Genomic DNA, 13889 nt, shown 5'->3' with positions numbered 1-13889 from the left:
TGATCTGTATGTGTAAACAGAGTGAACCTTTAAGACCAGTTGTCTGTACGATCAACTCAGTCACCTGAAACATCTCCAAGTTTCTGGCTTTGATCATCAACCTGTTGGTAGTTCAGCTCTGAACACCAGTGAAATGTTTCTCCCACTGAAATCGCTGCATTCATATGAACAGAATCAACGCTTTGGGATCGTGGAGTTGTGGACAAAGTCTCAGTTAATCAGATAAAGTCAAACCTATAATTGGTAAAGAGTTCGTGGATGATATGCCCCTTGATCGTAAAGAAGTGGATGTTGTGGATACTGAGGTTCAGAGTGGTGGGTCATTCATAAATATTCTGTTCCAGCTGCTGGAGGACAACATCATCACTTTTGTGAAGAACGAGCTGAAGAAGATCCAGAAGGCTCTGAATCCAAATAAGCCCCAGTGCTTGGAGTTTCAGAGGGAGGATGATGAGCAGAGGAGAAACAGCAGAGAGGCATTTGTGAAGATCACAGTGGACTTCCTGAGGAGAATGAAGCAGGAGGAGCTGGCTGACCGTCTGCAGAGACGTAAGAGGATTTATCTAAAGGTTTAAGCTGCTGGATAAATGAGACACTTGTGACACCAGTGTGTTCAGTCATTTCTCAGTGGGTCAGAAATTGTCATCAGCATTTTGTAAAATATGATTGTTAAAGTTGTATTTTTATTATTATTATTCAGAACTTCCAGCTGCTGTTTGTCATCGTAACCTTAAGTCTAAGCTGAAGAAGAAGTTCCAGTGTGTGTTTGAGGGCATCGCTAAAGCAGGAAACCCAACCCTCCTGAATCAGATCTACACAGAGCTCTACATCACAGAGGGAGGGACTGCAGAGGTCAATGATGAACATGAGGTCAGACAGATTGAAACAGCATCCAGGAAACCAGACAGACCAGAAACAACCATCAGACAAGAAGACATCTTTAAAGCCTCACCTGGAAGAGATGAACCAATCAGAACAGTGCTGACAAAGGGAGTGGCTGGCATTGGGAAAACAGTCTTAACACAGAAATACAGCCTGGACTGGGCTGAAGACAAAGCCAACCAGGACATCCAGTTCATATTTCCATTCACTTTCAGAGAGCTGAATGTGCTGAAAGAGGAAAAGTTCAGCTTGGTGGGACTTGTTCATCACTTCTTTACTGAAACCAAAGAAGCAGGAATCTGCAGCTTTGAAGACTTCCAGGTTGTGTTCATCTTTGATGGTCTGGATGAGTGTCGACTTCCTCTGGACTTCCACAAAACTACAATCCTAACTGACCCTAGAAAGTCCACCTCAGTGGATGTGCTGCTGATAAACCTCATCAGGGGGAAACTGCTTCCCTCTGCTCACCTCTGGATAACCACACGACCTGCAGCAGCCAATCAGATCCCTCCTGACTGTGTTGGCATGGTGACAGAGGTCAGAGGGTTCACTGACCCACAGAAGGAGGAGTACTTCAGGAAGAGATTCAGAGATGAGGAGCAGGCCAGCAGGATCATCTCCCACATCAAGACATCACGAAGCCTCCACATCATGTGTCACATCCCAGTCTTCTGCTGGATCACTGCTACAGTTCTGGAGGATGTGCTGGAAACCAGAGAGGGAGGACAGCTGCCCAAGACCCTGACTGAGATGTACATCCACTTCCTGGTGGTTCAGGCCAAAGTGAAGAAGGTCAAGTATGATGGAGGAGCTGAGACAGATCCACACTGGAGTCCAGAGAGCAGGACGATGATGGAGTCTCTGGGAAAACTGGCTTTTGATCAGCTGCAGAAAGGAAACCTGATCTTCTATGAATCAGACCTGACAGAGTGTGGCATCGATATCAGAGCAGCCTCAGTGTACTCAGGAGTGTTCACACAGATCTTTAAAGAGGAGAGAGGACTGTACCAGGACAAGGTGTTCTGCTTCATCCATCTGAGTGTTCAGGAGTTTCTGGCTGCTCTTCATGTCCATCTGACCTTCAGCAACACTGGACTCAATCTGCTGGAAGAACAACAAACAAGAGGCTCTTGGTGGCCTTTCCAGTTTATGCTGTGGTTTAAACCATTTCCAGAGAAAATACATCTTTATCAGAGTGCTGTGAACAAGGCCTTACAGAGTCCAAATGGACACCTGGACTTGTTCCTCCGCTTCCTCCTGGGTCTTTCACTGCAGACCAATCAGACTCTCCTACGATGTCTGCTGACACAGACAGGAAGTAGCTCACAGACCAATCAGGAAACAGTCCAGTACATCAAGGAGAAGCTCAGTGAGAATCTGTCTGCAGAGAAAAGCATCAATCTGATCCACTGTCTGAATGAACTGAATGATCGTTCTCTAGTGGAGGAGATCCAACAGTCCCTGAGATCAGGAAGTCTCTCCACAGATGAACTGTCTCCTGCTCAGTGGTCAGCTCTGGTCTTCATCTTACTGTCATCAGAAGAAGATCTGGATGTGTTTGACCTGAAGAAATACTCTGCTTCAGAGGAGGCTCTTCTGAGGCTGCTGCCAGTGGTCAAAGCCTCCAACAAGGCTCTGTGAGTAAATCTGTGATCATGTTTATTTTTAAAATGTTGATTAAAAGTGGTCATAGATTTCTTCCATGACAGATCCATGTCCTAAAACCATGAGCCAGCGTAGTTGTATAGTATAAAAGAAAAAAGGAGAACTTTTGACCACAATATTGTAACTTGAATGAACTTTTGATACAGCCTTTAAACATAAAATTTATGAACAGAATCGGTGACAAAGGGCAGCCCTGGTGGAGCCCATCACCCACCGGACTTATTACTATCCAACGTATTGCCGGCTATGCCAACCAAGCTCTTGCAATGGTTGTAAAAGGATCGAATGGCCATAAAATGTTTCTCAGTTTTATTATTTTCAGTCACATCTGTTTTTGATTATTAACTGAATATTTTAAAATTCAGGCTTTTTATGTTATACAAAACATCATATTTTCTTATGATGTCTTGTATTGATTCTGAAGGAATAGTTTTCATCAGTATCGCAGATACCAGCCTGAATTTTACTTTGTATTGGATCAGGAAGGAAATCAGTGGCATCACACATCACTTACAGCAACTTCAGTACCTCTTCATTTTAATAAACTGGGGGAGGTGCACCAAGATTCAGTATGAGATAAAGAATTATTTTTAACTGTAAGGTTGGAGAAATCTGTTGTTGGAAATTGGAAGAACAGGTCATCTTAAAAATCACTGCATTGTAGTTTTATTCAGGCCCCTTCAATCTGTGATCGCTGTTGCTTTGCATTGTAAATGCTACTATTACAAAAGTCACAAATATTAGTGTATGTGTGTGTTGTTGGGTAATAAACCAAAGGAACAGAATCTACCAGCACCTCACTGATTTCTGCTTAAAAACAATAAAAAAGCAATAAAGCTCTGATTTGTTTGGTTGATCTTGTCTCCCTTCCACCTTGATTTCAGACTGAGTGGCTGTAACCTGTCAGACAGAAGCTGTGAAGCTCTGTCCTCAGTCCTGAGCTCCCAGTCCTCCCGTCTGACAGAGCTGGACCTGGGTAACAACAACCTGCAGGATTCAGGAGTGAAGCTTCTGTCTGCTGGGATGAAGAGTCAATACTGCAAACTGGAAACGCTGAGGTCAGATCAAGCGATATCGATTTTTTTTTCATCAATTAACATCATTTAATCAATTTCATTTGGAAAAAATTAACAGTGTTTATGTTTTGTTTTTTTAATGAATCCATCCAAATCACAGTAAACTGCCACATTTGTCTTTTGTAACATGAGGCAATAAGGATTCCAGCATGTCCTGAAACAGTGTTGAAATATTGTAAATGTAGTAGCTCCTCATGGCACCATGAATATACTTTAACACAAGTGTTTCATGTCTTCTTGTCATCCTTTCTTCAGACTGAGTGGCTGTAACCTGTCAGACAGAAGCTGTGAAGCTCTGTCCTCAGTCCTGAGCTCCCAGTCCTCCCGTCTGACAGAGCTGGATCTGGGTAACAACAACCTGCAGGATTCAGGACTGAAGCTTCTATTTTCTGCAGTGGAGAGTCCAAAGTGTACAATTCTCAGGTCAGGATTCAGTCTTTTCTGATGATGATTTAAAACCTGAGTCAGGTCGATAAATGGCTTACTCATTTACAACAGACATGATTTGTCAAATCACCTTATATCTAACCCAAAGGTCCTGTGTTTTACTACTTTGATTTTTTAGTAAAACACAGGACCTCTTAATATTTATCTAAGAGACCATATATAATTTTTTTCCCTGGATCATGTGTGTACCCTCCTGGTTGGAGCTCCAGCAGCCTGTATCAGTGAATGGGACTTTAAATGAAATTGCTGCCCCTGTCAGGAAGAGGTCTGAGTGACACACAAAACAGAAAATATGAGCACTGCATGTGTCTGAGGCTACTCAGATACAGACCTGAATGAGACACTAACTTTGTCTCTGAGAGATAACTTTTATTATTAAATACACTTCATTTCTCATCTGTGTAGAGAATGTAGAGTTTGACATGCTAATATTACAAAATGAAAAATCACACTGAGTCACAAAGAAATTGTTTTGGAGTATTTATGGTTCAGCTGATGAAATTGTTCAAACAAACCAGTAATTTACACCGAAACAGCACAAGTGAAACTTTTTCGAGGGACTTACACTAAGCTTGTCCTGGTACACCTGTAGAGCCCAGCTTCTATGGACCATGAGCTTAAGTTCTGTGCTGCTCTGATTTATTGCCTGTGCTGTCTTTCAGTTCAGCTTTGTCGAGTCTCTGGTAGGATTTCTTTTACATGACCTGTGTAAAAACAAAACAGGAAACACATTAAGCTGAAGTAAGATGCACAATTTGAAAAATGGGGCACAAAAAATGTTGCTGCTTTCTGGAAAGTGCGTCTAAGAAGACCCAATGGAGAAAGTGAAGAGAAAAATCAAAGATTAAGAAGAAGAAAATGGCAGAGGCAGTTTCTCTTGGACTGCCTGCAGATGGGGTGAGACTCTAGAAACAGGGATGATTGGAGAAAATGCAAAGAGGCCATAGGATAAACCAGGAGATGAATACTCTGGTGTTCTGGGGATAGTGGGAGTGAGAGGGAGAGATGCCAGTAAATGATTTCAAGGATAAATTTGAGAGAATCAGAGCTAAGAAACCAAAGCAAGTGGGGAACTACAAACATATGGAGGAGCTTAGCATGAATTTGCATTGAGGAAAGAATAGCAACGAGCATCAGAGGAAACAGTTAGGAAAACTAAAAGGATGTACTGGCAGGAATACTGCAGTACTTTAGGAAGAACTACCATATTTCCCGGACTACAGAGCGCACCTGAATATTAGCCGCACAAGCTAAAATCAGGGGAAAATCCTGTTTTGTACATACATTAGCCGCACCTGACTAAAAGCCGCAGGTGTTTCAATGTTGACTTATCATATGTAAGAGAATATGCACAAAGCGAATTGTCAGGAAAGAGATGGCTGTTTGGAGACACACCCCTTTTATTAATATTTTGAAAAACAAGTTATGGGTACATATTTGCATAACTTTTTAGGTATATGTACAAGTAGCGGTAATTACAAGTACAAAACATGTACTGTGCTTCATAAATGAGTAACAAATGTAGTACATAACAATAACCTACAGCACACCAGAACAATAGATTCGGACTACCTTTTAGGCTCAGGTGCAGTGACACGGCTTTAACAAGAAGAAAAGTCAGTCATTCACCACCATCTTCCTGCGCACTAAAACCACCAAAGTCCTCTTCTCCAGTGTCGGAAACAAACAGGCTCAGGGTGGCTTCGTCATCCACTCTCAGCTTCTTTCTTTCGTTGTCACTTTCAAAACCAAAGAAATCCTCGTTGTCAGTGTCAGAGTCGAACACCCTCAGAAGGGCCGTGGCGGTGTCCTCCTCTCCATCATGCAGCATTCAGCCCTTCGAAATCTGTTGGTGATCGTGGATGTTTTCACACTTTTCCACGCTGTCAGAATCCAATGGTGGAGTTGGGCATAACTTGCTTTTTGCAAGTTTATCGCCGCTCATCATCCAGGCCTCCAGCTGAACGGGTAGCGCTACTTTGAAGTTTGTTTTTCGCGCTACCTCGTACTGCACTACGTTGCCTGACGGATGGACATGTGACCAACATACCACTCTTGAACCCCGATCCTTCCGCCAGGCAACGTAGTGCCGTACAACAGCGGAACAAACAAAACAAATCCGCTCATGGACAATCCATAGAAAAGCCGCACCTGACTAAAAGCCGCAGGGCTCAAAGCTTGTGCAAAAAGTAGCGGCTTATAGCCCGACAATTACGGTACACCAGTTCAGAATGTGTGGAGTACAGTTAAGAACATGAATGCAGACAGGAAACAACAGCAGCTGTTGTAAAGTAAATTCAAACTCCTTCATTAAATGCAGCTGGTTGAGTTGAAAACAATGGAGAATGATTGTGTTACGTTGTTTATTCTCTATAGAAATGGAGCAGGAGTGCATGCAGAGCTGGACGTGGGCTGTATATACATGCGTGTATCTGTGTTGTCTGTGAGCAGAGAAAACAAAGCGCTGGAAATGTCATATTGAAATGTTAAATCAGGAAAATCCTGGAGAAGAGGATAGTTCTAATGTTCAGTTTGTAATGTTGAATTCAACACAGCTCTTAAATGCATAAAAATGACTTCACCTGACGTCAGACTGAGCAATCGGATTAGCTACTGATATTGATTTAACCCTTTAAGACCTACCATAGAACCAAGTCCGCCAGAGCTTATATTATATTTTTACATGCTGTAGAGCCATTTTTGGGAGCATTTCAAGTTGCTATACATCAATACAACCATTACAGCCTAAATTTTAATAATATGTATGTATTAAGTGCATAGTAATTACATAAATTGCAAAAAAGTGCAATAAACTACAAAAAAATTGAAAATCGTTTTTGTTTTTTTAACATATATTTCTAGTTAGAGAAATTTAAGAGGCTTATCCCTCAAAACTGTAAATACAAAAAAGTTGCACAAAATAGTTTCCCACCTCAGGAAATTTATTTTGAGTGCCTTCATAGTTTTATTTTTGAAATACACCAATTTTTATATACTGCAGGAAAAACGAAAATAAATATTATACTGCAAATTTGCAAAATAACAGCATATGCATCAAAATAAACTATTTCCAGCAGAGCAATATGAGTCCTAAGCATATGTGGAAGGAAACTGTAACCTAGGACAAGCTGATGGCATAAGATGTAAATACAACTCCTCAGGTTTCATATGCAAAAAAAATTATTGCGCTAGCTCACGTGATTACAGTGCTACCGGGATTTAAAAATAGTTGCGCAAATCGGAGTGTGCCCACTCTGACCAGTTTTAAAGGGTTAAAGCAAGAAAATATGGTATTAGCATTAGATGCCAATTCCTATTAACCTTAAATTAGCATTACCTGCTAATGGCAGTCTACTTAGCATTAACTCCTCACTAATGTAATGCTAATTCACATCAAATTATCTTTAGCTTTAGCATTAGCTGCTAGCTTCAGCCTACCTAGCACTAGCTGCTCACATTGTTAAAAGGGAAGAGAAAACGATATTAGCATTAGCTTGTAATAATTATTCACCCCTAATTAGAATTAGCCACTAATGGCAGCATACTTAGCATTAACTCCTCACATCGTTATAATGCAAATGATGCTAACTTGCATTAAATTAGACTGCTGTTATTAGCTAATGCTATTTAGCAGTAGCTGCTCACATTGCTATAAAGCAAAGGAAAACGATATGAGCATTAGGTTCTAATGCGTATTTGCCTTAAATTAGACGTAGGTGGGCAGCACGGTGGCACGATGGTTAGCACTGTTGCCGCACAGCAAGAAGGTCCTGAGTTCAATTCCACCATCAGGCCGGGGTCTTTCTGTGTGGAGTTTGCATGTTCTCCCCGTGTTTGCGTGGGTTCCCTCCGGGTACTCCGGCTTCCTCCCACCGTCCAAAGACATGCAGCTTGTGGGGATAGGTTAATTGGATAATCCAAATTGCCACTAGGTGTGAATGTGCGAGTGAATGTGAGTGTGAATGGTTGTCTGTCCCTGTGTGTTAGCCCTGCGACAGACTGGCGACCTGTCCAGGGTGTACCCCGCCTTTCGCCCTATGACAGCTGGCATAGGCTCCAGCGCCCCCCGCGACCCTGAAAAGGATAAGCGGAAGCGAATGGATGGATGGATGGATGGATAGACGTAGGTGCTAATGGCGGCCTACTTAGCATTAGCAGCTCAGATGTTGTAATGCTAGGGAAAAGTGTTAGCATTAGCCGTTCACAATGTTATAAAGTTAAGGGAAATAGTGTTAGCATTAGCTACTCACATTGTTAAAAAGTGTTAGCATTAGTGCATAATGCTAATTCACATCAAATTAGCATTAGTTAATAACGACAGCCTATCTAGCATTAGCAGATAATGTCGACCTTGGCCCACTGGAAAAGTTCAGAACTAAAGATTTAGGAGTGTTTCTCGATAGCTCTTTCTCGTTTGAGAAACAAATAAATTCTGTTATTAAAACCAGCTGTAAGGTTTATATTGTTGATTGTCATTTATGCTTAGAAATATTTACTCATATATGCTTAGAGTTGTATAATCGATTGCATGATGATAGAGGTTCGATCCTTAGTAGTCTGTAAAGACTCTGTGTGCCTTCCAGAGTGCTCTGGCATGCACACACCACTTGGGGCCATGAGAGAGGTCGTACCCTCTCTTACTGATTTATGGTGTAGGACAGGGGTCTCAAACTCAATTTAGCTGGGGGCCGCTGCAGGCAGAGTCTGGGTGAGGCTGGGCCGCATTAGGTTTTCCACAAGAAAGACATGGTTAAAAAATTCCAATCTTCTCAAATCTCTTTATTTTTATTTTTTAATACAAAATATGAAAAATAAATAAACAAATTAAGAATTAATAAGAAAATAAATCAATCTGTAATACATAAATAAAATAATAATAAGATATTTTTAGTCAGTGAACTTGTGTGTTTCTTTCAGTCTTCTATATCTGCTGTGTTTAGATTGAAATGTCTGTATTAACAGTTCTATAACCTTCTTCTGAACATGAATGGAACACTGGAGAAAATGAACTGTTCTTCTGAACATGGCTTCTCTTGCCTACTTGCCTACTTGCAGCACTGACAAGTTGCCCCTGGCCTTGTAACGTCTTGTTCAGTACATTAAGCTCATGTGTCATATCAACAAGAAAAGCTGAGTCCATGAGCCATTTGGGATCAGTTAGCACAGGAACACTAACTCCATCCTTCTCCATGAAGGCTTCACTTCTGCTCTCAACTCAAAAAGTCTCTTTAATACATTTCCCCTGCTGAGCCAACGTACCTCAGTGAAGTCGAGCACATCCCCATATTCTGACTCCATTTCCTCTAAAAAAGCACAGAACCTTCGGTGCTTTAAGCCCCTGGATCTGATTTGGTTGATGCATTTCACAACAATAGACATCACATTGTCAAACTTCAGGCATTTGCTGCAAAGGACCTGCTGATGGATGATGCAGTGCAGAGCAATGGCCTCCTCCACGCCTTCCTCTTCCAGTTTGTTTTGTGCCACCAGTCCATGTTTCCTCCCTGTCATTGATGGCGCTCCATCTGTTGTTATTCCAACAAACCTCTTCCATGGCAAACCAACATTCTCAATGGCATCACACAGCTTGTAAATATCTGCTGAGCGGTGGTCTGGCCATGCATTGGAATTACTGTGAGCAGCTCCTCCATCACTTCAAAACTGTCATCAACACCACGGACATACATTGGGAGCTGGGCAGTGTCGGTGATGTCTGTGGTCTCATCAAGAGCGACTGAGTATACACTGAAACATTTGGCTTTCTCACACAGTTGGTCATAAATGTCACTTGACAGGTCAGAAATGCGATCTGCTGCGGTGTTGGCAGAAAGGCTGATGTTGCTAAACTGACCTTTCTTTCCCGGACAGACTATATTTGCAGCCTGCAATATGCACTTTTAGACAAATGCACCTTCTGTGAATGGCTTCCCTGCTTTAGCAATCATCTCACTAACCACGTGGCTCCGACTGCTGCATTATTCTCTTTGGTTGCTTTCTTGGAGAAATCTTGCTGCCTCAGTAGATCTGTTTTAAGACTGGCAACCCGGTTCGCTCTCTCGTCTCCCTGGTATTTTGCATCCAGCTCAGCATGTCTAGTTGTGTAATGACGTTTCAAATTGTATTCCTTGTGCAGCGCAACTTTCTCTGTGCAAATAAGACAGGTCGGGGTGCCCCTGTGCTCAACAAAGAAATATTGCATTTCCCACTTTTCCTGAAATTGTCGGTGCTCATCACCAACCTTTCTCTTCACTGCAGGCTTTGAAAAAGACATGTTTGGGGCTATGTGACATTTATAATTCTACTTGGTGTCACTGTCGCATTGAAGTTTCAATCAAGCGTTTAGCCGACGGACGGGGAACGTCTCAACGCGTAGAGAACGTCATTTCTGCTTCTTTTTCTTGCAACCGTAGCACGGCGATCGGCAGATAAAAAGCCGGTAGCAGTCTCCTTTGTTTTTACGCTCGATGTTCATGTCTTTCATGACGACACGAACACCGTGGCGTTTGCAGATGGTAGAAAGTGCAGGGATAGCGAGCGCAAAAAAGGCGACTGCTCACGGCGCCGGGCTGTTGTTACAGGAGAAAGAAGCGGAAATGACACCGTGACATATAACAAATAACATCAGCTGTTTCTGATGTTAGTTGTTTTGACTGCTTTTACATTATATTGAAATATATGTAATGTTCATGTTTGCTGCAATGCAAACGCAGTGATGCAAATAAAAACATGGAGCCACAAATTACGGTGCGACCCTATAATTAGTCCGGGTTACCGGGGACTGTTGTTGCCGATGAACAGGTGTCGCTATGTGACTGCAGACTAAATTGGGCTGCATTGAGTTCATGACTTTTCTTTTATCCGCCGCCTACGCATCACTGTGAGAGTTAATATGAGATCTCTCTCTGTGGAAAAATAACTTTAAATCCCACTGACGTGTGTATAAATCTATATACGTATAATGTCCCGCTGGGCAGCAACTTAAAAAAACAACTTTTTTTGAAGTGTTGTGAACGCAGCGCGCTGGGGCGAATGTCGGCGTTTGCCCAATAGAAAGGAGGAAGCCAGCCAGGCACAGAAAGAAAGAAACACTCCAGGGCAACGCTGCTGGAACTTTGACTCATTGAGAAATGTTTCCCTGCTTGCATCAAGCCCGGCTGGTGTCCCCTGAGATCCATATCCCACCCTGATTGGTGGGTTAATTCAGCTCCGCCCACAACACTGTAAAGTGTCATACATTATCAAACTAACATTACATTTTCATATTAAGGTGGGGCCAAAAACTATCGTCCTGCGGGCCGCAATTGGCCCACCAGCCGCGAGTTTGAGACCCCTGGTGTAGGAGGACACCTACTCTGTGTCTGGTTAAGTATAAGAGCCCTTTGTTAGGGGGACCGCTGGACTCTTAGCACCAGCTTTGGGGTCACAGGGTCACATCTGGAACACACACACACACAGACACAGACACACACAGACAGACACACACACACACACACACAGACACACACAGACAGACACACACACACACACACAGACACAGACACACACACACACACACAGACAGACACACACACACACACACACACAGACACACACAGACAGACACACACACACACAGACACACACAGACAGACACACACACACGCACACACACACACACAGACACACACAGACAGACACACACACGCACACACACACACACACAGACAGACACACACACACACACACACACAGACACGCACACACACGCACACACACACACACAGACACGCACACACACGCACACACACACACACAGACAGACACACACACACACACACACACACTATGCACAGACTGGTACTCTTTGTTCATACCTGTGTAAGACGTCATAATGAACTTGTGCATATTCATGTAAGCTCAATAAAGAGCAGTGTTACGAGGGAGCAGACGAGAGCGACTGAGGTCAAGTGAAGGAACGGCGCTGTCACAGTTCTCTCCCTCATCAATTGTCTGGTTCCAGCGGTGGGTCTGTGCTCGACGACCCATCACCAGCTTTTTCCACTGGTTACCAGTACGTGGTAGAATCCACTTCCAGATCTGGTTGTCTTTAAATCTGTGAATGGATTGGCTCCATCTTATCTCTCTTTAACAAAAGAATCCAAGTGGAGCCCTCAGGTCTGCAGATAAGCAGCTTCTGACCAGAACTAGACGTAAAAACAGAGGTGAGCTTTATCGATGGCTGCAGCCAAACTCTGGAACAGTCGCCCTTCACATCAGGTCGTCACCAACACTGGACATTTTTAAAAGCCGGTTGGAAACACATTTGTACTCTGTAGCTTTCAATCCTGACCAGTCTTTATAGTCATTACTGTGTATGTTTCCTATTTTCTCTCTACTCTGTGCAGCACTTTGGCTCAAGCTGTTTTTAAATGTGCTGATAAATAAATGTAGATTTCTTTGAATAAAACAGTGGAGCCGAGCTTTGAGCTCAGTGTGTAACAGTGTGTGTGTGAGAGCCATGTAATGTCCATGTGTGCATGCTGACTGTGCTGCTCTGACCCCCCTCCTCCTTTCAGGGTGGAGCCTGCTGGAGTCCGATGGTTGAGACCAGGTCTGAGGAAGTGTAAGTGTGTTTTTAATGGGATTCATGAAAACAAAGCAGCACACATTCAACCATCTTCATCATGTCAGGAGTCATCATCAAAGTGTCAATCAATGAACAGATGATGGATCAATAACTGCAGCTGGATTGTGTTTGTTCTCTCCATCAGATTCCTGTCAACTCACAATCGACACAAACACAGTGAACACAAAGCTCCAACTGTCTGACAACAACAGGAAGGTGACACGTGTGGAGGAGGTTCAGTCATATCCTGATCATCCAGACAGATTTGATGTTTTTAATACTCAGCTGCTGTGTAGAAATGGTCTGACTGGTCGCTGTTACTGGGAGGTCGAGTGGAGAGGAGACGTTTATATATCAGTGAGTTACAGAAGCATCAGAAGGAAAGGAGGCAGTGCTGACTGTTTGTTTGGATGGAATGATCAGTCCTGGAGTCTGGTCTGCTCTGATGATGGTCCTGGTTATGTCTGGCACAATAAGATACAAACATCCATCTCCTCCTCCTCCTCCTCTGTCTCTAACAGAGCAGCAGTGTATGTGGACTGTCCTGCTGGCACTCTGTCCTTCTACAGAGTCTCCTCTGACACTCTGATCCACCTCCACACCTTCAACACCACATTCACTCAAACTCTTTATCCTGGTTTATGGGTCGGTCGTGGTGGCTCAGTGTCCCTGTGCTGAGTGGAGTGTAAAGAGTGTCTCCTGTTACAGAAACACTCTGACTGTTGAACAGATAGTTCAGTCTGTACATGTCTGTCTCTTTCACTCACAAACACGTTTTCAGATTCATGGATTCAATCAGTTGATGTTTGAAACTCTTCTAAATGATTCCTTGTAAACTTCTTCAGTCACAAACAAGCAGGAAGTGATGTCACATGTGTTCCTGTCCACACAGCAGAATGAGTCTATTGCTGACAGTGATGTACAAACAGAGTGAGCATTTCTGAGGCCCAAAATAAACTGAGTAGTTCACTGAATGAACAATGGACTGTGAGCTCAGTTCCTTCATCATTAGTATGGATTATATATGTATATGTATTATATTAGTATCATATATATCAGGTGCTGCTGCTTTCAGTCATTGTGCAAATGTGCTGTTTGTAAGCTTGTAAAGCTGCAGTCAGCTGAGACTGAAGAAGTCACCTGATCAGTGAGCAAACGTTTCTGAAAACGTCCAGATGAACAGAATCAACCTTTTGGGATCAGCCAGCAATGCA

The 13889-nt window shown here is 42.9% G+C and overlaps 1 protein-coding gene across 1 annotated transcript; it reads left to right on the top strand.

The window, feature by feature from the left end:
• Positions 1–263: 263 nt before the first annotated feature.
• LOC147336965 (protein NLRC3-like) lies at positions 264–13652 on the top strand. The gene is made up of 6 exons (XM_086286245.1): positions 264–549; positions 701–2519; positions 3432–3605; positions 3879–4046; positions 12626–12672; positions 12821–13652. Exons 1-6 carry the CDS (start codon positions 264–266, stop codon positions 13351–13353), a joined length of 3027 nt encoding a protein of 1008 aa, XP_086142371.1. The 3' UTR covers positions 13354–13652.
• The last annotated feature ends 237 nt before the right edge of the window (positions 13653–13889 follow it).

This window comes from Aulonocara sp. 'chitande type north' Nkhata Bay, linkage group LG3, assembly GCF_057382095.1.
Source record: "Aulonocara sp. 'chitande type north' Nkhata Bay isolate Kocher_YH1m ecotype deep benthic linkage group LG3, A_spYH_male_GT1.1, whole genome shotgun sequence".
Classification (NCBI taxonomy): domain Eukaryota; kingdom Metazoa; phylum Chordata; class Actinopteri; order Cichliformes; family Cichlidae; genus Aulonocara; species Aulonocara sp. 'chitande type north' Nkhata Bay.
This window is presented reverse-complemented; position numbering and strand designations above follow the sequence as displayed.